The following is a 21,785-nucleotide window of genomic DNA, read 5'->3' on the forward strand; positions in this document are numbered from 1 at the left end:
GCCCCCTGAGCTCCTGGCCACGCCCCCGAGCTCCAAACCCCGAGCCCGAAGTCCAAGCCCCGCCCCCTGAGCTCCCAGCCCCGCCCCCTGAGCTCCCAGCCCCGCCACTGGGTTCCCGGCCCCGCCACGCCCCTCAAGCCCCGCCCCTCCGCTCTCGGCCCCGCCCCCTCCCGCCCCGCCCCTCCGCCCACCGCAGGCGGCGCTGAGCCTCGGCGGCGCCCGTAGCGCGTGACGTCAAAGGCGCGCGCGCCGCCGTGACGTCAGACGCCGGCGCCGGGATGCAGCGGGCGGCGCTGGGCGCGCTGCGGGTGAGCGGCGGGGCCCGGCCCGGCCCCGGGGGGCGGCCGGGAACTTCCGGTCCCACCCGGTAACTTCCGGTAACCCCCGGGAGCTTCCGGTACCCCCTCGGGAGCTTCCGGTTCTCCCCCCGGCCCGCTCCCGGTGCCACCCCCGTGTCCGTTCCTCCCCCCCCCCCAGGCGGGCCCGCGGCCCTGCGCCCCCCTCCCGGCCCGGGCCTTCGGCGGCGCCCGCCCGGTGCTGGCGGCGGACAAGGAGGCGCTGCTGGCCCTGCGCCGCCGAACCGGGCTGCCCTTCGTGCACTGCCGGGAGGCCCTGCTGCGCTTCGGGACCGACCTCCGGCAGGTGGGGGGGGCACCGGGAACCGGGGGGGCACCGGGGACGGGGGGAGGGCTGGGGACAGTGGGGGGGGGCACCGGGACCGGGGGGGCGGGGGCTGGGGACTGGGGGGGGGGCTTGAAGGAAACCAGGGGAGGGAACGGGGGGGGCTGGGGGAGGGACGGGGGAGCTCGGGGAGAACCGGGGGGGCCGCGGGGGGGGGCTGGGAAAAGGGGGGGAGATCGGGGGGGGGGGGGCTTGGAGGAAAAGGGGGGGGTGGGAAAGGAGCACGGGGGGGTTGGGGGATTTTTGGGGGGCTGGGGGGGTCACGGGGGGTATTGGGGAGGGATCTGGGGGGGGCGCTGGTGCTGGAGGGAATGGGGGGGGCAAGGGGGAGGGAGGGGGTCCCAAGGGGCTGGGGGGGACAAAAGAAAACGGGGGGGGCACTGAGGGGAGCTGGGGGGGGGCAAAGATGCCAGGGTTTGGGGACATGGGGGGGGGGTCAGTGCCTTGCAGTGAGCCCTGACCCGCACCAGTTCATACCAGTACCCCCCCCACGCCCCCTGGGGGTGCCCCCCCCGCCCCCGTTGCCCCCCCCCCAGGCGGAGGCGTGGCTGGCGCAGCGGGCGCAGGAGGAGGGCTGGAGCAAAGCCACCCAGCTGCGGGGCCGGGCGGCGCGCGAGGGGCTCCTGGGGCTGCTGCAGCACGGCCAGGCCGCCCTCATGGTGGAGGTAAGGGCCGGGGGGGGGGTTAGGGGGGTGAGGGGTGGTCGGGGGAGGGGGCCCGGATCCCAATCTCACCCCCCCGGGGTTTTTCTCCCCCCCCCCAGGTGAGCTGCGAGACGGATTTCGTGGCCCGCAACGCCAACTTCCAGCAGCTGGTGCGGGACGTGGCGCTGGCCACCATGGCTCATTGCGGGGGGGGGGACGCTGCCCCCGCCGCCTGCACCAAGGTGAGGCCCCCCCCGACCCCCTGTGCCCCCCCCCGTGACCCCCCTGCCCCCCCCAGCATCGCTCAGCCCCGGCCTCTGCCTCCTGCAGCGCTTCCTGGGCACGGAGGAGCTGTCGCGGGTGCGGATGGAGCCCGGGGGGGCCGAGCTGCGCGACCGCCTGGCGCTGGCCATAGGTGAGAGCCCCCCCCCGACCCCCACTGACCCCCCCCGACCCAGGCTGTGCCCCCGTTCCCACCCCCAGCTCCATTTTTTTATGGCTCTGTAGCCCAGGAGAGGCCGGAGCAGGGATGGGGGCAGCAGCTTGGGGGGGGTTGGGGGGCTGATAGACCCCCCCCGCCCTCCCCAGCCCCCCCTTATCCTTATGGGGCTGGGGCTGTGTCCCTGCCCCCCCCCCATTCCATTCAACCCCCCCCACGAGTCACTCCCTCCCAGCAGCACAGCCCAGGGGATGGGGGCAGCGACTCGATGAGCTTTTTTTGGAGCCGTGGGGGGGTTGAAAACCCATTTTTCTGCCCCCCCCCGCCCCCCCGTTGACCCTTTTTCCCCCCCCCGGCAGGCAAAATGGGCGAGAACATGGCCCTGCGGCGGGCGGCCTGGCTGGCGGTGCCCCGGGGCTGCCACATCGCCTGGTACGTCCACGGCTCCCCCCCCCAGGACAACCCCCAAACCCCCCCCGATAACCCCCCCACCCCCCCGTCCCTGGGCAAATACGGCGCCCTGGTGGCCTACAGACCCCCGGGGGCCGCCCCCCCGAGCCCGGAGGTGGCTGCCCTGTGCCGGCAGCTGGCCCAGCACGTGGTGGGCATGGCCCCCCAGGCCCTGGGCACCCCCCAGGACGAGCCGGGGGGGGGGGACGGGGAGGGGCGGCTGCTGGCGCAGGATTTCCTGCTGGCCCCCGGCAGCTCCGTGGCCCAGGTCCTGCAGCCCCACGGGGTCACCGTGCTGGACTTCGTGCGCTTCCGCTGCGGGGAGGGGGCCGAGGAGGAGGAGGAGGGGGGGGCAGCAGGAAGGTGACGCCCCCCCCTAAAAAAAAAAAAAAAAAAAAAAAAGGGGGGCTCCCGGGATGCAGAGGGAGGAATAAATGGAAGGAAGGCGACGGTCTCACAGCGTCTGCTTTGCGTGGGGGGTGTCCTCAGTGCCCCCCCATCTATTCATGTGCCCCCCCCATCTGTCCTGGCCACCCCTTGCCCCCCCTTTCCACTGTGTCCCCCCCCATTCATCCCATTTCCCCCCCCAGTCCGTCCCATCCTGGTCCCATGCCCCCTTCCTGTCCCCTGCCCCCCTGTCCCATCCCATTTCCCCCCCCCCTTCCTTTTTGGTCCCGTGTGCCCCCCCCCCCCTCCAATTTCCACCCCCCCCAGCACAGAGCCTGGCCCCTTTCTCCTCCTCTCTTTAATTCCAATTCCTCCAAAAAGCCCCAAAACCAATGGACCCCCCCCCACAAAACCAACTGACCCCCCCCAAAACCAACAGACCCCCCCCCCCCCAAAAAAAAATAGCACGGGGGGGCCCAGCACAACCAGAATCCCAAGGAATAGGGGTTTATTTTTTTGGGGGGGCGGGGGGGCTGGCTTCGAGGGGGGGGGCATGGTGATGGAGGAGACCCCCCCCAGCCCCCCCAACGTGGCCAGGCCGTTGTGAGGCCAGCAGCAGCGACACCCGCGGGGATGGGGTCCCAGCACCGAGGGTGCCCCCCCCTGCCCCGTGTCCCCCCCCCCGGTGCCCCCCCCCCCCCCCAGCTGCCTGCGGCCGCCTCCCGGGCCAAGTGACCCAGGACAGGCCGGGTGCTCAGCGCCTATCCTGGATTACTTGAACCGGGCCACGGCCACCTCCGCGCCGCTCCGACGGCCCCCCCGGGTGCCCCCCCCCCACGGGGGTGTCCCTGTCCCCTCCCCCGGGGGCGTCCCCCCCCCTCCAATGTCCCTGGGACCCCGTGGGAGCTGTCGCTGCCCGGCCAGGGTGGCCGGGAGGGGGCCCGAACTTTGCCTGGGGAAGGGGGGGGGGGGCACGATTTGGGGGGGTATTTGGGGGGTGGGGGGGGTGTTAGGGGGGCTATTGAGGGGTAGGGGGTGGTTGGGGGTACCGGGGGGGGGTATTTGGGGGGTGTTAGGGGGGTTATTGGGGGTGGGAAGGGGGTTTGGGGGGGTACAAGGGGGGGTATTATGGGGCGGGGGAGGATTTGGGGGGTTATGGGAGGGTATTTGGGGGTGGGGGGGTTGCTTGCGGGGTATTTGGGGGGTTATTGGGGGGTTAGAGGGGATTTAGGAGGTCTTGGGGGGGTTATTTTGGGTGGGGGTGTGTTTTGGGGATACTGGGGGGGTCACTGGGGGGTATTTGGAGGGTTACTGGGGGTAAGAAGGGTGTTGGGGGGGGATTTGGGGGGGTACCGCGGGGATTGGGGGCGTTATTGGGGTTGGGAGGATGCTGTTTGGGGCCGGGGGGGGCGTTTTGGGGTCGGGGAGGGGTTAACGGGGGGGGGAGGGGTTACGGGGGGGGCACGCGGGGGGCGCTTGGGGTTATCCGGGGCTGGGGGGGAGGGGCTGGAGGCGAGGGGTCACGGGGGGGGGCAGGGCCTGGGGGGGCCGCAACGACCTCGGGGGGGGGGGGGGGGGAGAGGGGCACCGGATCCGCCTCCCCGGGCCTGACACCCCCCACCCCCCCCCTCCATCCCGGGAGGCCCCCCTAGGACAATGGCGAAGGGGGGGGTGGGGGCGACCCCGCGCTCCCGGCCCCGCCCCCCCCCCTTCCCCCCCCCCCCGTTACCTGCGCGCCCCGCGGGGCCGCTCCGCGCCGCGGGTCCGGTACCGGGGGGGGGGGGGGGCGGTTTCCAGGCCCCCCCCGCGCCGCTCGGCCCGGTCCGGCCCCGGGGGGGGGCGGGGGGGGATGGGGGAGGGGGGAGGAAAGGGGGGGGGGGGAGGGGCGCGGCGCGCGCCGCTTTGTTATTGTGGCACCGGCGGCGGCGCGCGCTCCCGCGGGGGGGGGAGGTCGGGGGGGGCCTTGAAACGGCCGCGGCGCGCCCATTGGACGGCGGGGCGAGGGGGCGGGGCTTTGCGCCAGGGGGGCGGGGTTCGGGTGAGGGGCGGGGCTGGGGAGAGGAGGGCGGGGCGAGGGCGGGCGGCGGGGTTTTGCCGCGCAAACAATTCCCGGAGGGGGCGGGGCCTCGCGGGGAGGCCACGCCCACGCCCATTCACAGCTTCTCCTGGGGTGGGCGGGGCTACACGTGGTGGGCGGGGCTTGGGGCGGGGGCGGCTGCTGCTCGCTCCCCGTTTCCCATTCATTTTTTTTGCCCCCCCTCCCTGCGCCCACGGAGCCCCCCCCGAGCCCCCCCGGCCTTCCCGGGCCCAATCCTGCTCCCACCGGCGTTAATTACCCACCGCTCGCTAATTAACATCCGCGGGGTTCGCTGCTCCTGGACACGGCCGGGCTGGCCCGGGGCTCGGCGGGGGGGGGGGCACGGTGAGGAGTCCCTCGGCCGCAGCTCCGTTAATTGCGAATGTTAATTGTTAATGGCACCACGAAGGCAAACGAGGGACGTAGGGAGAGCTCCCGGCCCGCTAACGAAGCGCAGGTAATTAAATTAATGACGTCTCCAGCCACCACCTCAAATCTGGACGCCCCCCCCCTTCCCGGGGGGTGCTGTTGATTTCATTCAGCTTCGTTTCTTTTCAAGGTGAATTCGTGGAGAATTGAGCCCCTGCGGAGCCCCCACGCAGCCGCTCGTTAGGGATTAACGAGGAAAAGGCCAAGGGGTGGAACATGACGGCACCCAGGGCACGCAACGCGCCCGCTTACCTCCAGGACAGCCACAAGAGCAAAAAATACGATTTGTGCCTCAAAACCGCGGCGGTGCCCTGACTCCTTCTGGGGACAGGGGGGTGGAACCTGGAAAGGTTCAACGGGGGCTGAGAGATGCCCGGGGAACACCCGGCCCTGTCAGCGCAGAGCGAGCGCTGAATGCAAACGGAAAGGCGTAATTGGTGAGAGATTTAATTAGAACAGAGATTTCATTAAAACAGGGATTTCATTAAAGGAAAGCGAAGATGTGACAAGTGAAACTGCAGCCGTCTGGGGCTCAACAACGTCATCACAAACAATCAACCCAAATAGAAGGAAAAAATCATCGTGTTGATTTAAACTTTGCCTGAGGATCGATTCTGGGCCGCGGGAAGGTCCCGGCAGCACCCAAAACTTTGTGAAATGGCACAAAACCATCGAGCAGGTGCCAAAACGGGGGCAGCTTTGGGAGAGGGCTCTGCGAGGGAGCACATCCCGCCTGCAAAGCCGCAGCTCTGCCCCTCGCCTGGCCCAGCCCGGAGCAGGGAGCGCTCAGCACCAGCAGGAGCCGTGCTGGGCAGGAGCAGCCCTTCCCAGGCTGGCCACAACTTCGTTTTTTGTTAAATATAAAAATTTCGGAGGTACCTAAAAGCACAGCACCAACCCCAACGGCGGCGATGTCTTCAGCTGGAGCTTCCCGGGTGCTTGGAGCCGCCGGCCCAGCACTCGACCCCGCAGAGCTCCCCGGGGGCAAAGCCTGGGCTCCGCTCCCCGGCCCCCACCCTGCCTGGTCCTGCGCCAAGCCCGGCTGCCGGGGGGGTTCCTGAGGTCCTGAGGTCTCCGTTAACGGCTGCGCTGCCGGCGTCATCGAGCCGTGACCAAGTCCGAGTCGACGTTGTTGAGGAGGAAGAGCTCGGGGCGCATGGCGAAGCCCAGCTGCTGCTGGAAGAGGCAAAGGAGAAACGGGTCAGGGCTGGGAACCGCGGCGGCCGCGGGACTCGGAGCTTTGGGGGGGGGGTTCTCTTTTTTTCCCCAAATTTCTCACGTACTGCATCGTCAGAGCGACTTTTTTGCCAAACAGGAGAAAATAAAATATTAGGGCTCTTGTAAAAAATGAAAGATTAGGGCTCTTGAAGATTGGCTGAGCTGTTAATGGCGCTAGTTAATTGCAATTGCTTAATTAATCTGCAGGGAGCATCACTGGAATCACTGAGGCCACGCGCAGCTTGGGAAGGGGCCGCGGTGCCTTCTGCCACTGCGCTGACCATTGCTTAAGACATGGGATCGCTAATTATCTGCTAATTAGGGGTTAAAGCAGAGGAAGGCAGAGCTCGATGCGCCACAAACAGCCGCTGCTGTTTATTAAACCGCTCCAGCCCCGGGGCACATCTACACGCGGCGATGCTCCGCAATCGCCGGTTTTGTCTGCAGAGCATCCCCTCGGCAGCTTTAATTCAAACGAGGAGGGAAATTAATTGAGTTTTGGGTGTAGATAAGCCTCAATTAGCACGATGCGATCACAGTCTGGGTAGGGTTGTGTGACGGCAGCGGGGTTCGGGGGGAGCAGCCACCCGGCACTGCTTCACCCCGCTGCCGGCACCAACGAGCGCGTTGGGCTCTGTCCACGTGGCCGGGCGCCCACCACGCTGCTTGGGAGACTTCATTTTTGTGCTCGATTCAATCAGATTTGGCTCAGGAGATTCGGCTGCAGCCAATCAGACCGGCAGGCTCGGCGGGACTTACCACGAGCATCTTACCAGACAGACACAAAACCTAAACGGCATTGGCTAGGGTAGCGGAGCAGGCTTACAAAGCAATCCTTCCTCTTCAGAAACAAAAAACAAAACCCAAACAAAGCTCCCCGAGAGCCAGGAGCAGCGCCCAGCTCCCTCAGAGGGGATGGGGAGGCCGCGGAGGGTTGGGTGGCCCCAGGTCAGAGCAAATGCGGACGCCAAAGCAGGAGCTGGCGCTGGCCTGAGGCAGGAGGAGGGGGCACGGGCAGGTGGCAGCTTCGGCCTCTGTCTGCAGAAGGGTTTTAGACCCCAAGGGACAGTTAGCTCGGTCGTTACACGAGCCTGTCCCGTCCCGCAGGCACAAACCCTTCTTCTGTTAGAGCCACGCGCGGCTCGCGCCTCCGACCAACCCCCCAAAAAAGAGCCGAGGAGCCAAGTGGAAAAAGTATCTGTCTTTTTAATCGAAAACGTTAGTTTGTACAAACTGGGTCAAAGGCAGATACGGGGAAAAATCAGGGTCACGAGGAGCAGGAGCCACGAGGGACAGCGTGATGCAGAGACTCCTGCTCCAAGCTCCGGTCGGCACGTTACAACGTCAGCAGAGCAGCCAGGAAAATCCCCTCTGCAGTTACAACCCCAAAATCCCAAACAGACGAAATCAGAGATGATCCAAACAGCACAATTACACGAGTCATCAGCCAAGGAAGGCAGACCCCCCGCCGCTCACAGACGGGTTCAGGCTCTGGCTTTTTGTTTGCACCCTGGGCCAGGGGGGTTTAGGCACAGAACCCGCGGGAGCTGCGGTAGGGGCGTTAATTCCAGCTGGAGTTCCCGTGCGCTTTTTGTTTTCTAACGCCTGCGATTTGAGGGGGGAGCAAGTAAAGCTCAGCTGGCTTTGTAAAGGGTAGGAACGGCGTAAACGGCCCCGTCCAAGCTAAAATGGAGCCGCAGCACCCTGCGGTGGCTTTTGGCATCGTGTCACCTGCTTCTAACACGTCCCCAGCATCTCCCCTGCGCTCCATGCACCCTCTGCTCCCTGCCCTGCCCTGCGCCTGCCTCCCGTGCCAGCTCTGCCGGTGCAACCAATTCTGGGACCTGCGGCGTGTCCCCAACGCGCCCGTCACCTTCTGCAGGAGAGCTCCGTGTAGGAGAACCACGAGCAAAACCAGGGCTCAGCTGCCTGCAGAGCGTGTCCCAGCGAGGCCCCTCCGAGAGCCATCGCTGCCCTGCCAGCAGGGAGCACCCAAGAAGGTGCTGAGAGCCCCGAGGAGGGCCCGGAGCCCGGCCTGAGCCCACATTTTGCGAGAGCTGAGCCCTGCGAGGGGCCGGGGAGGGCAGGAAGAGCTGCCAGCAGCTCTGTTCAGTGCAAGCGTCTGTGGACGCAGGCTCTTTGCTGACACCAAACCACTCGTGCTGGGTCCTTCAGATCCACGAGAGCAGCTCTGTACCTAAAGATCTTCATGGAGCTGTGCCCTGACAGTGCTACATCTCCCAGATAAGGGGAGAAACCTCACCAATACGCCCTGCCTTCCAGTTCCAGCATGGTTTTCATGATCAAATCAGACAGAGGACACCTAACTGAGGCCACGCAGGATGTAACCTCACAACTCATCGCCTGCCTTGTCTCATCCGGGGAGCCGAGGGTACTGCTCTCGGCACCGTCAGACTGAGGCTGCCTCCCAGGTGAAGGGTTGGTTCTCCCCAGGGGATAAGGGAACGCGTTCCGTGCTGACAGAGAAGGGCAGCGAGGGAGGTCACGTAGTGAGCTTAAGAGAGGATTTGCACATCAGGCCCTGAGGTTGTGTTACAGCGATGACCGCACCGAAGGCTGATGGCACGCCCTGCAATGTGACCCTGTGAGCCACACGGCAGGGACTTTTGAGAACTGCAGTGTTTCCATGAATCACAGCCATAGGAAATTAATTCACAAAACCATAAATAACCAGACAGATTAAAACTCTTTTTTTTTTTTTTTTTTTCTTTGCTGACCACCAAAATCACGTGCCAGGCGAGTTCAAAAACCAACATGATCATGCTAACAGCGAGGCTTCCTGTCCTTACGCCAGGGGACGCTGCTCTGGCATCCCAGCTGCCACCCACACGGGAGCTGCAGGTGGCATTCAGCCTCACGGCAAATTGGAGATGTTTCCCCTCGGTATTTTCAAGCGAAACATCAAATGCAGTCGGCTCACGACCCAGAGCCATGAGCTGACTGCAGAGGTAGACCCTGAACGTAGTGTCACTGCAGGAGCATCCTTCCGACGTGGCCTGAAGGGCACACTTGGAATTTCCTAGCTTATTGCTCCTTTGATTCTGCAGCTGAGACCCAGCAATTACCTGGGGCTGGCTTCTCACTGCGCTTCAGAATTTCTGCTACTTGGATTAAAAGGCAAGGAGAGGAGAGAGCCTGCTGGCTGTAATGCAAAAACAAGGGGCTGAGGCAGTGCTGAGCCACAACCAGGAGTCACGGCAGCAGCACTGCACCCTGCCCTCTGCTACGTGTTAGTGTCTGCAAGCAGGCAGCCCGCGTGCGGGTCCTGTCGTGCTCAGCGCCGCTCTTACGGCCGTGATTGGAGGCGTTCAGCAAAGAAAACAACTGACTTCTTAGTACTTTTAGCAGCAACGCATTTCCCAGTATGTACATCTGATTTCCCACGCGACAAGCAGAGAACTGCACCAGTAAATCCCTGTGCAAACCGCACATACACTTGGATCTGTTCACACGGTAAACCATAGAAACGCACTGGCTCTGATGGCTACTCGCTGCGGAGGGGCGCCGCGGCTACTTGGCGGCGTGCGACGGGGACTCCTCCGTCAGCAGGGTCCGGGTGACGCTTACCGTTTTCCCGCAGGCCAGGAAGGAGACGCCCAGAGCGATCAGGCACAGCCAGGTCTGCAAGAGAAGGAGGCGCTGGGGATCAGGGAGACCCGGGGTGCGCGGCCCGTTGGGATAACAGCTAAAGAAACAGCCCGTTGGAACAGCAGAAGAGGAGTTCAGAAGCAAAGCAAACAAGGCACCGATGGCATTTTGCACCTCTGGCATTATTACAAGTTCTCCCCTAAGTTTGCAGCTGCTGTGGCTGGTAAATGCTCCCTTTGGGGAGCAGCCAAGAGAATTGCTACAGGAACAGCTGAAAGGGCTGGGGAGAGGCCGTGCAGGTGCAGCACAGAGGGTTCCCGTAATCTGGCCACAAAAGCCTCAATTTCCCCATCTGCTCTGACTCCCTGGCAGAGTTTAATGCCTGCCAACCGTGACGATATTAACACAGCGGTGAAAAAATGAGTCCGTTGAGTGTCCCCCCTACAGGGACCCCCCAGACTTACCAAATAGGCGACGAAGGACAGGTAGACCACGCTGAGAAGCGCCGCCCCGATGTACAAACCCAGGTGGTCCAGAGACCTGACGTAGTCCACCACGAAGTACATGTTGATGCTGCAGATGAGAAGGATCATCGCACCGCCGCCAATCTTCCAGAACCTGCCAGCAAAATCAGGGCACAGGGGGGGTGAAACGGAGGGGCCACGCTTGCATCCGGAGGGTCGGGAGGTGAGGTCAGAAAGGCGTGCCTGAGAAAGCGACGCGCCTTCTCCGTCCCCTCCGTACTTACAGTCCGTTGGCGAAGTCATTCATGACACTGGACAGGCTGGTGAACGTCAGGACCGGGATCAAAGCGAAAGGAAGCTGGAACATGCAACAAAAGGCAGAAGAAAGAGTGGAAATGGTTTGGGTTATCTCGGCGCGGACAAACACCGCTCACAGCTGACAGCATTTCCCCACGGCTATTGTAAAGCGAGTCAAAGGGACTTCCCCTGGCTGGAAAAAGGAAGCAATCTGAAACCCTGGCGGAACCTCTTCACCTCCCACCACAGACCAGAATCAATCAACGCTAACTTCTCTGCTCGGCTTAGCACCAGAGCCCGAGGTGTTCAGGGCTCCACGCGCTGTTCTGAGCCCCGTCCCTCACCTGGAGGCTCATGAGGATGTTTAAGAAGTCGTTCATGCCCGTCAGGTGCTGCACATCCTGAAAGATGGCCACGAAGAGGGTGGGGGTGATGGCAATGGAGCGGGTCAGCAGCACCCGGGCGAAGCGGGACCAGCGCAGATTCAGGAAGCCCTGCAGAGAAAAAGAGCAGCTGTGGGTGAGAAGAGCAAGGAGACATCAAGTGTGTGGGGGGAGTGAGGGCAGGATGAAAAGCTGACTGGTTTGAAAGGCGCGTAAGGGAATTTCACAGAGCTTCCGTGTGTTCAGTGAAGGGAAATGACCAAAATTAGCTGTAAAGGTTCACGAAGAGGGAGAGCAGGGACAGAGGCAGCTGTTAGAGTGCTCAGTACCTCCATGACAAACTGGCCGGAGTACGTCCCGGTCATTGTTGAGCTCTGGCCTGCAGCAAGGATCCCGATTGCCCAGATGTAGAGAGCAGCGGGGCCAAAGTAACAGCCCAGAACGGCGCCCTGGAACAGAGATTTGCAGGTTCCCATCTGCTCAGTCCCAAGTAAATCCCCCGTGGCCAGCGCTTCCCATCATGGGCATGGAGTTGGAGCAGAGGCAGTGATCCATTTGGAGAAGGAAAAGCTCTCCCCACATCTGCTGCAAGTTAGGCAACACCCCGCGGGCTCCCATTGTAAGAAAGGGGATTCAGGATGGATTTAAGGGAAAACTCTGTCACGGCCAAGCTAATAAAAGAGGGCAAGAGGCAGAGCGGGGGTGTCTCCGGGGTCAGGTTAGACGCAGTTCAATTAGCAAAGGGATTGATAATTGTGCTTGGGCAAAGGGCGAGGCTCAAGGACCTCTTGAGCCCTCTTCCAGCTCTGCTTTCAGCAACCTCCCGTCTCTGTTTACCCAGGAGGGGCAGCTCTTAACAGCCAAGGTTGTCCCGCCCCGCAGCTCCTCACCCCTTTGTAGATGTCCACCGCCAGCGTCTCGTTGTTGTTGGGGAAGAGGGAGGAGTGGGGGCTGCTGGAGTTGGCGCAGACCTCGTGCTGCAAGGAGACAAGGGCAGGCGGCTCGACCGGCTCTGCAGGAGCGCCGGGGCCCCTCGGGCTGGTTTACACGGGCAGCTTCAGCACCCGTCATCTCCCCCCCCCAGCAACACGCAGAATAAGCGGGCTCTGCTTGACACGGGGGCACTGAGAAGGCTCAGAACCCCCCGCAGCAGCCCCACAGCTCAGCATCGGCCCAGGAATCACAGCCGTGCCCCAGCCCCACTCACCACATCCGCGTTCGTCTTGTCAAAGAAAGCCTCGGCGAAGACGGTCACCACAAAGATGTTGATGATGAAGGAGACAAAGAGGGCTATGCAGGACTCGATGAAGAAATATTTGTTAGCCTCTCGGACTTCCTTCTTGTTTGCACGGTTCACTTGCCGGGACTGGAAGGGAGATGGTGACAACAGCAAGTCTGAGAAACGGGAACTGGATACTGCTGCTAACCCTGAGCACATTCTGTCGGCCCGGCAGTGGGACACAGGTCACCGAAAGTACGGAGAACATGCTGAAGGGAAGCAAAACTACAAAATGTGCAGAACAAGCAATGAGTTGGCAACTAAAATGCTGACAGCCTTGTCAGCGTGGTTGTGCTAGCTCAGAACTGGACACATCTGACGTCCCGGGACCCAACCAGCCTGCGGTTTCTGCGTCCCCACGTGCTGATAAACGCTGGCCCCCAGAGCTCCGTGGCTGTGACCGCTCAGCACCGCACACGGCGTTCCCCTCTCTGCATGGCGCAGAGCAGCTGCTCACCTTGACCAAGGCAGAGTGCAGGTACATGTTGTGGGGCATGATGACGGCGCCCACGATGCCCACGGCTTGCTCCAGCTGCGGCGTGCCGCAGTTCTGGCAGTAGGGGATGAAGAGCCCCTTCAGCAGCTGCTCCTGGTTGGGTTTTACCGTGATGTACTGGGCACAAACACAAGAAAGGGGGATTTTTAGCGCGAGGTGCATCACGCAGCAGCTTGGACCTTGGCCCGCCCATCTGAAAACACTCAAAAACCAAAATGTGGGCACCCTGGGGAGGCTAAACCACACTGTGGCAACCCTGTGTTGTTTAGTAAAGGCAGGGCTTCGCTGAGCAGCTCGCGCTGCAGCGTGCACAGCAGCTGGGTGACAGCCTGACCCCTCTGTACAGACCCAGCTACGAACAGCCTGCATTTTCCAGCTGGAAGTACCTCGTATCCGAATGTCAGAGCCATGATCGTGATCAGAAAGCCAAAGAACGCCTCCAGTTTTCGCAAACCTGCAAAGAGAAAGAGACCGTCAGCGTGCTCGGGAGGGCCGAAGCTGATTTCCCTTCCAGGATTCCGCCGGAGGAATTACCGTATTTGTCCAGGAAGAGGAACACAAAGGTGTCAGCGATGGTGATGAGCACGCCGCCCCACAGCGGGATCCTGCAGGCGGTGAGAGCAGGCGTCAGCTGATGAACACCCCCCCGCCTCCCCCACCAGCACTTCGGGGTCAAAAATCTCTTCTAACTTAGGCCATCTGTTTGGGGAAGGAACCACCTTGTGAAGGGGTTTGTTTGCAGTCTGATGCGAAGTTTGCCCACACGGGACAAAACCCCGGAGGTTTATTTTCTGCACAAAGCAGCAAATAAGCAGCTAAGAGCTCAGCATAGCTCTGATAAGATTTTTTTCCTCAGATCTAGCGAGCAAACTGCACGTCTGCAGCAAGGACAGGAGCGAGCGAGACTTCAGCAGCAAGCTGGTACAAAAAGGGAGCTGCCTTTTCTGTTTTGACTTCCCACCTTTGTGGCCAGAAAGGGCCATCTTCCTGGCGGTCCTTTACTGGGAATACAAAATTTGCCAGGGAGGCTGCAGCCCAGTTTTTGGCACGTATCAATTACAGCTCAGATAAAAGGCAGCCACCCACAGCTCTCCTTCGAGCCCGAGTAAATCGGGCACCAGCGGCTGAGTCATCTGGGACAGAGAGCCAGCACAGCGTGGGTGAATCACCCTCCCCAAAGAGCTTATTTCGGGAGCTTTATAGGAAATAACCGAGCACATTTGGCACGCACGATGTCCCTTTCTTAATCCTAGAGGGGGGGCACTCATTTCCTGCGTCCCTGTGATGACAAACCCGACTCACTTCCCCATTGACAGCAGGTTGATGGCGATCGCCGAGCCGATGACTTCTTGCATGTCGGAGCCGATGATGGCGAGCTCCACCATGAGCCACAGGATGATCCGAGGAACCTGGGGGGCAGAAACATCAGCATCGACAGCGAGAGGGAGCAGCTCGCTTCTCCCTGTCATTTCCACAGGGAATGTGTGATTATGGGGCCTGCCCACTCGGGCCCTGTTGCTTTTCCCTGCGTTGCTGCTTCCACACCGAATGAAGGTGCGGGAAACGCTGCCAAGCGGCACTCGGGGCTGGTCTGGGGCAGAAATGCAGGTTACCTGTGGCAATCCCCAGGGGAGGCTCCCGGGTCACTTATATAACCCCAATTACTCGCCTCAACAGATATGGCGCGTTGCGAGAGTGAAACCAGCCGGCTCTGCCTGCTGAGGAGCCGGGGGCCCTCTCGCACGGTCACGCCGCAGTCCCGAGGGTTTGGGGACACCGCCGACTTCCCCAGCCGCAGCGGAGGGCGACGCACGGCCCCGCCGGCTTCTGCAGCAGGGGGATGTACCGCGAGGAAAGGGGCTGGTTCTACAAATGCCATCTCTCTCCTCGTGATGCCTTGTGCTTATCTAACCGACACGGATCTCAGCTTGCCTCCGGTACTTCGGGAGGGAGGATCCAGGCAGAGCAAATGAAATCAGGGTGGTTTTTTTTTTTTTTTTCAGGCTCTGTCTGCGATTCACTGCCAAGTGCCAGGACACTCACCACACCTCCCTCCTCCTGCAAACGGGGAAAACACCGACGGGACCTCAAGTGTCCCTGAGCCGCCTCCGACCCACCCAGGCTCTCCTTCACTGGGGCAGCTCTCGGGCTGCGCTGAAAGCCTCTCTCTAAACCTGCCTCCTTCCAACCACGCAGAAGAAATCCACTTAATCCCCCAGCTCGACGAACAATAAAGAGACGAGACTGAAAACGTATTTTAGCAACCCAAAGACCTTCTCCCACGGAGGATTTGGCACCGTGAGTGGTGGCAGGGGGGGCGGAAGAGCCCCTGGGCAGCAGAGCACCCACCTTCTGGTACTGCCGGTGGCAGACCTCGGCGAGGTGCAGCCCCGTCACCACGCCGAGGCGCGCGGCCAGCCGCTGCAGGAGCAGCCCCATCACCGTCGCCATCAGCAGCACCCACAGCAGCTGGGGAGAGAGGAGGGCAGCAGTGGGTGCCTGGGCGCAGCGGGGTCCCTGCATCCTGCACCCGCCTGCTGAATCAGAATGGTTTTATTTAAAAAAAAAAACACATTATGAGCATTTGGAGGCTTTTTTTTTGGTCTTAGAGCTGGCACGGAAAGGATCCAAATGCTGCAGAGGGCACGGGGGTGCCTCGTTTCCCCCTTCCCCACCCCCCCCAGGCTGCTTTCAGCCCAGCACCCCTGCCCCAAACCAACCGGGGGCACCATTTCCAGCGCTTCCCTCCCCGGTTTCCCTGCTGACCTTAAATCCTGCCACGGCCCCAGACTGCAAGTCCGACTCGATGTTGCCTGGGTCCAGGTAGGCGATACTCATCAGAAAGCCCGGCCCGGTGAAAGCCCAGAGCTTGCGGAAGCTGAAGCACGAGTGCTGTGACGGGGAAGGACAGGGACATCGGTGCCCAGCTCTGCCACGGGGACGTGGCGTGCCCCAGAGCACCCGACGGGCCAAAAGTTTGGGTGTTCATCGCCCCGGGCACAACCCAGCAGGGAGATGAAGCTGAAATGTCAGCCCCGTGCTCCAAGAGGGGGACAAAGCCCCAATTCGCGTGCTCCCTTTCCCTGATAAGGGAACAAAGAGCCAACCTCCCCTCCCTCGGGCTTGTAACCCAGGGATTTCTCTGCTCGTTGGCAGCTCCTGAGCCAAATCACCTGGGATGAATCATTAACCCCAGGGCGAGCTTGGAGACCCCCCTGGGGCACGCTCCCAAGCTGCACACCGATGCAGCCGGCACCCATGGGTGCTGCTGACCCCTGGCACCCAATGCCTGCAGGCCTTTTTCCACCCCTGTTTCCCGCTGGGGAGGCACCCACCGTCTCATCCTCGGGGATGGGGATCTTGCTGTCGAAGTAGGTGGTGAAGGGCTCCTCCGAGGAGGTGTCCGCGGGCTGCAGCGGGTTCCTGCTGCCAGAGATGGTGCTGATGCCGTCCCCGGAGCCATCCTCTGGGGGGGAGGAACAGAGGAGGAAAGGAAGGAGAGAGTGAAAAACCTCCCGGGGAAACTTGACAGAGGCTCCACAAAGCAAACCCTGCATGTCCTGGCCTTGCAGCTGGCACGGGGCGGGCTCTTTGTGAAGACAATCAACAAAAAGAGCAGCGGGCTCCAAACCTGCCTCTCTGCGCCCCCCTCCCACGTGTTTTTTTTTTTTTAAATCCCTTGCCACGCAGCAGTTTGGGGGCACTGCTCAACACCAGGGCAGCCCCAGTGCATGACCGGAATCATCGGGGAGCCAGAGCCAAGAGCAAGGAGCAAGGAATCCTCAAGGAGCGGAGCCGCTGCCGCTTCCATGGAGAACTCGCCCCGAGCTGCCCTGGCAGGAGAGTTTTCGGGCCGGTTTCTACTTGTGAGCGGGGTGTGCGGGGTCACCTTGGCAAAGAAACTGCAAATTCCTGCCCCTCAGACCCGTAACAACCCGTGAAGACCCCCTGCCACCAGCCAACCCCCCCCCGCCCAGCAGCGCAGCGGGGCCGTACTCACTGCTGCTCTCCGTCCGTGGCATTTTGCTCCCCAGCTCCCGGCCCTTGGAAGGGGCCGGCCGCCACCGGCCGCTCTTTTACCAACTTTCCTATTGCATCATCAGAGCAAACTGCAGCCCGACAGCTCCTCCTTCCTCCCGGCCTCCTCCCGGCCTCCCAAAGACCTCGCGGCACGTTTGCATAATGCCTCTGGAGCCAGCCAAGCGTGGGGAGAGCCGACGGTGCCGGGCTGCCCGCGTTGAGCAAGGCTGGGCGAGCCCCAGGAGCTCAGGGCTTGTCCCCGCGCGTGGGGCAGAAATGGGCACACGCTGACCCCTCGGTTGTTTTTTTTTTTGGTGTTTTTTTTGTGAAGCAGGGGGTGATTGGAGACGCGCGGGGGGCGCTTACCGTCGGGCGTCCTCAGGTCCGTGTCGGAGGTCCCCATGGCTGAGCCCTGCTGGTGCCCCGGGTCTAGATGGGTCCTGTTGGCTGCGAGGAGAGGGGAGGTTTGGTTACTGCAGGTGCTGAGGAGGAGAACGAAATCCCCCGGGAGAGCGGCCGGCAGGGACAGGGTTACTTCCCCCGGGGAGCTCGAGGAGGGAGCAGAGCACCTGGCAGCTCCACACGCCTCTTGTGAAACCCCAGCTACGGAAACTAGAGGGGAATTCCCTCTGGGTGCACAAAATCCGCATTCCTTCCCTCCGGGCAGGGGTGTGGGATCCACACCGTGCCCTCACAGGCATCCCGGGCTCTCCTGGGAGCAGGACGCGGCCCTTGCACCACTGATCCGGGCAGAAAGGTGCCGGGAGCTGGGGCAGGACGCGCGAAGCTGGCCCCAAAACCCCGGAGCCCCACGGACACCTCGACGCACCACCAGCGCCTATCGTAGCGATGTGAAGCTCTCATCTCCACCAACGACCCCGTGCATTAACGGGGGATTTCCTCATAATATGGAGACATCAAAGGACAACATTCAAGAGCAATTCATTTTAAGCGATTCCAACCCGTTTTAGGTTTGTGAAGATTCACTTGCTGCTCCCCCCAGCAGCACCAAACCCCCGGCTACAAAGGCGATCAGCGAGCAAGCCCGACCACAAAAATAACCCGGGGAGGGCAGTGAGACCCCTCCTGCCCGGGGGAGCCACGGAGCCTTCCTCCCACGCACGCTTCCACAATTTCCTTCCTTCTAGGCTCTTGTTGAAAGCGCTGCCCTGAGGGCTCCTCAGATCAGCCTTCGGCACCAAGCCGTCTTTTCCCCGGTTCCCCGTGGAGGAGCAGCTCTTGCCTCGGCTGCCGGCCCCGCAAATGCTCCCTGCACGGGCACCGGCGAGGAGGAGGAGGGTGAAGGCTGGGCACGGCGCTGCCTGACCCCGATATCTCCTCACCAAACGCGGCCCCTCACGCAGGCGGGGGCCAAACGGGCGCCGCTATCTCTGCCGCGAGCTCCTCGGTTTGGAAGTGATGTGGGGGGCTGGGGCTCGGCCTCGCTCCTACCCCCGGCCCCCGCGGCTCTCACCGGCACCACTTGGCTCCGGATTCACCGCCTGGCTCCGGATTCACTCCGTATTCACCCCCAGGCACGGCGGCCGCCTTCCCAGGAGGAAACCCGCTTGGAAACAGGGCAAGGAGCCGAGGATATCGCGCAGTTGCTCTGCTCCGAAGGCAAAGCCGCTGCTCCTGCTGTCCGGGCTTTTGATGCTCGTCCTTTTGCTGATGGAACTCGCCCCTTTGGGGCCGTTCTCCCCCCTCGCCGGAGGCAGGGCCGTGGTCTGTCACGAGGGCTGCACGCTCGGTGTGGGTTATCGCTCAGCCCCAGTCCCACGCTGGGAGCAGTTCCTGCCGCCGAGGTTGTGGCATTTGCTGTCGAGCTTTGATGTTGCTGCTTTCCTCGGGCACCGTTAACTCTCCCACAGCACCCCAGGGCCCTACGGGGTCAGCCCTTTGTGCAATGGTGCCGAGCATCCGGCCTCATTCCCTAAGGATGTTGCAGCCCTAAAAGGATCACCCACAGCAGCAGAGGGGACTGGAAACCAACCCCTCGCCCTCCTGCTCCAGATCCAGCCCCTGACCACCTTCTGTGCCCACCCAGTGCCACGGCAGCACCAGCTAGGGACTAAAACTATGATTTTGGGGCAAAACCCTGTGACTTGGTTCTGCTTTGGTTCTGCGGGATCCCCTGCACGCCCGGCTGAGAGCTCTCACCCGCAGGTTCGGCATTGCTCAACCCTCGGCCGCGCCACGAGGTCGCCCGGCTGCCTGTCGGGTTAATGAGGCGAGCTCCTCCCTGCTAATTGCACCGGGAGAGGCCGTGGCCAAGGCCAGGAGGGCGCCGAGCCGCCCCCGACCCACTGAAAAGCGGCGGCCCCACGGCGGTGGTGAGGCTCAGGGCTCGGAAACGCCCTCCAAAAACGAGGCCGAGGGAGGCAGGCTGGGTCCAGGAATGCCGGGCAGCACGAAACGAAGAGACATGGGGCCGGGAGGACGACGGGAACGCGGCCCCTGCGGTGACGGGGTCACCCCAATACCCAGTGGGGTCACCCCAATACCCGGTGGGGTCACCCCCTTCAGCTCCAGCCCCCCCCCCAGCCCGGTGCCGGGCTCCAGCCCCCGTCCCGAGGCAGTGCCGGGGCCCCCGCGCTGCTCACACCCAGGGGGAGCCCCCCCGGGGCTGCGGGGTCGCGGGGGTCCCCGGGTGGGGGCTCAGGGATCGGGGCGGGGGAGGGGGGGGCAGCAACTTGGGTCTGGGGGCATCAGCCCCCCCCCCGGCCTGACCCCGTCCCTCACCTGCTCTGGGGGATCCCAGGGACCCCCCAGCCCCCCCCAGCACCCCAGGGACCCCCAACTCTGCACCCCAGCCTCCCCCCAGCCCCTCAGAGCCCCTCCAGCCCCCCCCCAGCACCCCAAGGCCCCCTCAGGGCCCCCTCAGGCCCCCCCCTCGACCCCCTCCGCCCCCCCCCCCCCCAGCGCTCCCCTCAGGGATCCCCCCCCCATTGGCACCCTGAGGGGGGGCCCCCCCAAACCCCTCCCCGGCCCCCCCCGGGCCTCCAGGGGTCCCCCCGGGCCCGGTCCCCCCGCTCACCGCCTCGGCCGCCCCCGGCCGCCCCCGCCGCCGCCGCCGCCTCATGCCCGGCCGCGGCCCCCACACCGGGCCGGCCGCGCTCGGGGCCGCTCGGCTCCGTTCGGCAGCGCTCGGAGCCGTTCGGGAACGCTCGGCTCGAGGCCGCTCGGAGCCGTTCGGCAGCGCTCGGCTCGGAGAGCTCGGCTCCGCTCGGCTCGGCAGCGCTCGGAGCCGTTCGGCAGCGCTCGGCTCCCGTCGACTACGCTCGGCTCGGAAACCTCGAAGCCGTTCGGCTCCCTTCGGCTGCGCTCGGAGCCCCCGGAGCCGCTCGGCTCTGTTCGGCGCCGCCCAGCTCGGGAGCGCTCGGCTCCCTTCGGTCCCTTCGGCTCCTTTCGGCTCCCTTCGGCCCCGGTGTCCGCAGCCCGTCCCGGTCACAGTGACACCAGCGGGTCCCGGTCCCCGTGGCACCGGCCCGGCCCGGTCCCGAGGCTGAGCCCGCCCCATGCGGCGGCTGCAAGTCATCCGGAGCCATCAGACAACGCTGTTTTCTTTCTTTTTTTTCTTTTTTTTTTTTTTTTAAATAAAAAAAAGCCTAGTTTTGGGTCCTGTTGTTTTTTCTGGCCGTTTTTCAGCAGAGAAACGCCGCGTTTCCAGCACTCCGGGCTGCTCGTGTGAAAAGTCATGCAGCAGTTCTCCCAAAGGCTCTGACGGGTTGTGCCGCACAGGCACCAAAAATGCCATCCACAGAATCACAGAATTGCCTAGGTCGGAAGAGACCTCAAGACCATCGAGTCCAACCTCTGACTGAACAATATCCCCAAAAACACCCGAACTGGAGAAAAAAACCGTGTGGCCCAGCCACGGGGCACTCACCCAGCTCGCAGGCGGCAGGGCCGGGCTCCAGGCGGTGCCTGTGGGGCATGGCGCGAGGCTCGACGCCGCTCCTACTACCGGGTGCCCGGCCGCCGGCTATAAGAGGCGTCCCCACCCTGCTGCGCCCCGCGGGCAGAGTCCCCCGGGGGGATGTGGGTCCAGCAGCCCCGGCCATGCCCGCGCTATCGCCGGCCAAACGCCCCCCGGGCGGCCGCGAGCTTTGATGCGGGCCTCTGCCGGTGGCCTTGCGTGCTCCCGGGTGGCGTTATCGTCTCCCGGCACAATTGAAAGGGTTTTTGGTGGAGCAGCGGGAGCGCTGCTGTAATTAGCGAGCGGGACCTGGACTCTGCTCCACCGGGGCTGTTTCACCGATTAGGGACCCAACCGCCGCCGCCGCGCGTTTCCCAGCTGCCGGGACGTGCAGCGCTGATAAAGCGTTATCCCTCTGGGGCCGGATCAATACGGTGAATTATCACCGAGCCCCAGTGGCCCGAACCCCAGGGGTGCAGCGCGATAACCCCCGGTGTTCTGACACCGGCGTAAGGCCCCGGTGCCTCCGATAAGCAAGCGCTGAGTGCGCAGCCCTGCAGCAGCCAGCACGTAGGAGATGCTGGCGTGCGTGACCGGCCCCACGCGCTCCGGCTGCGGCCGAGGGCGGCTCCGGGCCCTCCTCCGGGAGGTCGTTTCCTTTGGGAAGGCATCGCCCGGGGCCCCGGGGGGCTGCCGGGACGGGGCCCGGTGCTGGTGGTGCTGGGGAGGGTGACGGGGAAGGCACCGGGGGGCCAGGAGCAGCCGTGGTGGCGGCGGGGCCGGTCCCTGCGGTGCTTGTAACGTCCACCGGGGCCCAACGGAGCCTGACGGGCTGGAGGCCTCGGTGCAGGACAACGGGGGCCGGTGCCACCGGGGCCGGTACCGAGCAGGGGCAGCATCCCGAGGGGGGGGACAGGCCCACAGAGCTGCTCCACGCCTCGCTGGGGGGGTTCCGAGAGGCGGAGGAGAGCCCCGAGCGCCCCCCGTCCCCCC

The 21,785-nt window shown here is 63.5% G+C and overlaps 2 protein-coding genes and 1 long non-coding RNA gene across 7 annotated transcripts; 2 read left to right on the forward strand and 1 right to left on the reverse strand.

Annotated features, from left to right (window-relative positions):
* Positions 1 to 170: 170 nt before the first annotated feature.
* Positions 171 to 2,663, forward strand: TSFM (Ts translation elongation factor, mitochondrial). 2 transcript variants are annotated; one of them, XM_084500177.1, is made up of 6 exons: positions 171 to 308; positions 478 to 642; positions 1,218 to 1,346; positions 1,445 to 1,567; positions 1,656 to 1,740; positions 2,124 to 2,663. In XM_084500177.1, exons 1-6 carry the CDS (start codon positions 279 to 281, stop codon positions 2,579 to 2,581), a joined length of 990 nt encoding a protein of 329 aa, XP_084356303.1. In that variant the 5' UTR covers positions 171 to 278; the 3' UTR covers positions 2,582 to 2,663. The 2 variants fall into 2 exon arrangements, with proteins under 2 accessions (XP_084356303.1, XP_084356304.1); XM_084500178.1 differs by lacking the exon at positions 1,218 to 1,346.
* A 2,228-nt stretch (positions 2,664 to 4,891) lies between these two features.
* LOC311424794 lies at positions 4,892 to 5,601 on the forward strand. Its single transcript, XR_014686195.1, has 2 exons — positions 4,892 to 5,135; positions 5,238 to 5,601. It is a non-coding gene; the product is annotated as an uncharacterized lncRNA (long non-coding RNA).
* Positions 5,539 to 21,224, reverse strand: SLC11A2 (solute carrier family 11 member 2). Of its 4 annotated transcripts, none has more exons than XM_084500137.1 (17): positions 20,763 to 21,224; positions 17,240 to 17,320; positions 16,189 to 16,319; positions 15,620 to 15,745; positions 15,203 to 15,322; positions 14,156 to 14,262; positions 13,388 to 13,458; positions 13,240 to 13,307; positions 12,815 to 12,970; positions 12,286 to 12,444; positions 11,969 to 12,055; positions 11,408 to 11,527; positions 11,040 to 11,189; positions 10,683 to 10,756; positions 10,399 to 10,552; positions 9,914 to 9,967; positions 5,539 to 6,280 (listed from the first exon to the last, which is right to left on the reverse strand). In XM_084500137.1, the coding sequence occupies exons 1-17, from the start codon at positions 20,935 to 20,937 to the stop codon at positions 6,206 to 6,208; spliced, it is 1,908 nt and encodes a 635-aa protein (XP_084356263.1). In that variant the 5' UTR covers positions 20,938 to 21,224; the 3' UTR covers positions 5,539 to 6,205. The 4 variants fall into 4 exon arrangements, with proteins under 4 accessions (XP_084356263.1, XP_084356262.1, XP_084356264.1 ...); XM_084500136.1 differs by having other exon boundaries at positions 5,539 to 6,283; positions 20,763 to 21,213; XM_084500138.1 differs by lacking the exon at positions 20,763 to 21,224 and adding an exon at positions 19,911 to 20,064 and having other exon boundaries at positions 5,539 to 6,283.
* Positions 21,225 to 21,785: the final 561 nt, after the last annotated feature.

Source organism: Aythya ferina (assembly GCF_964211825.1).
Source record: "Aythya ferina genome assembly, chromosome: 28".
In the NCBI taxonomy this organism is placed as follows: domain Eukaryota; kingdom Metazoa; phylum Chordata; class Aves; order Anseriformes; family Anatidae; genus Aythya; species Aythya ferina.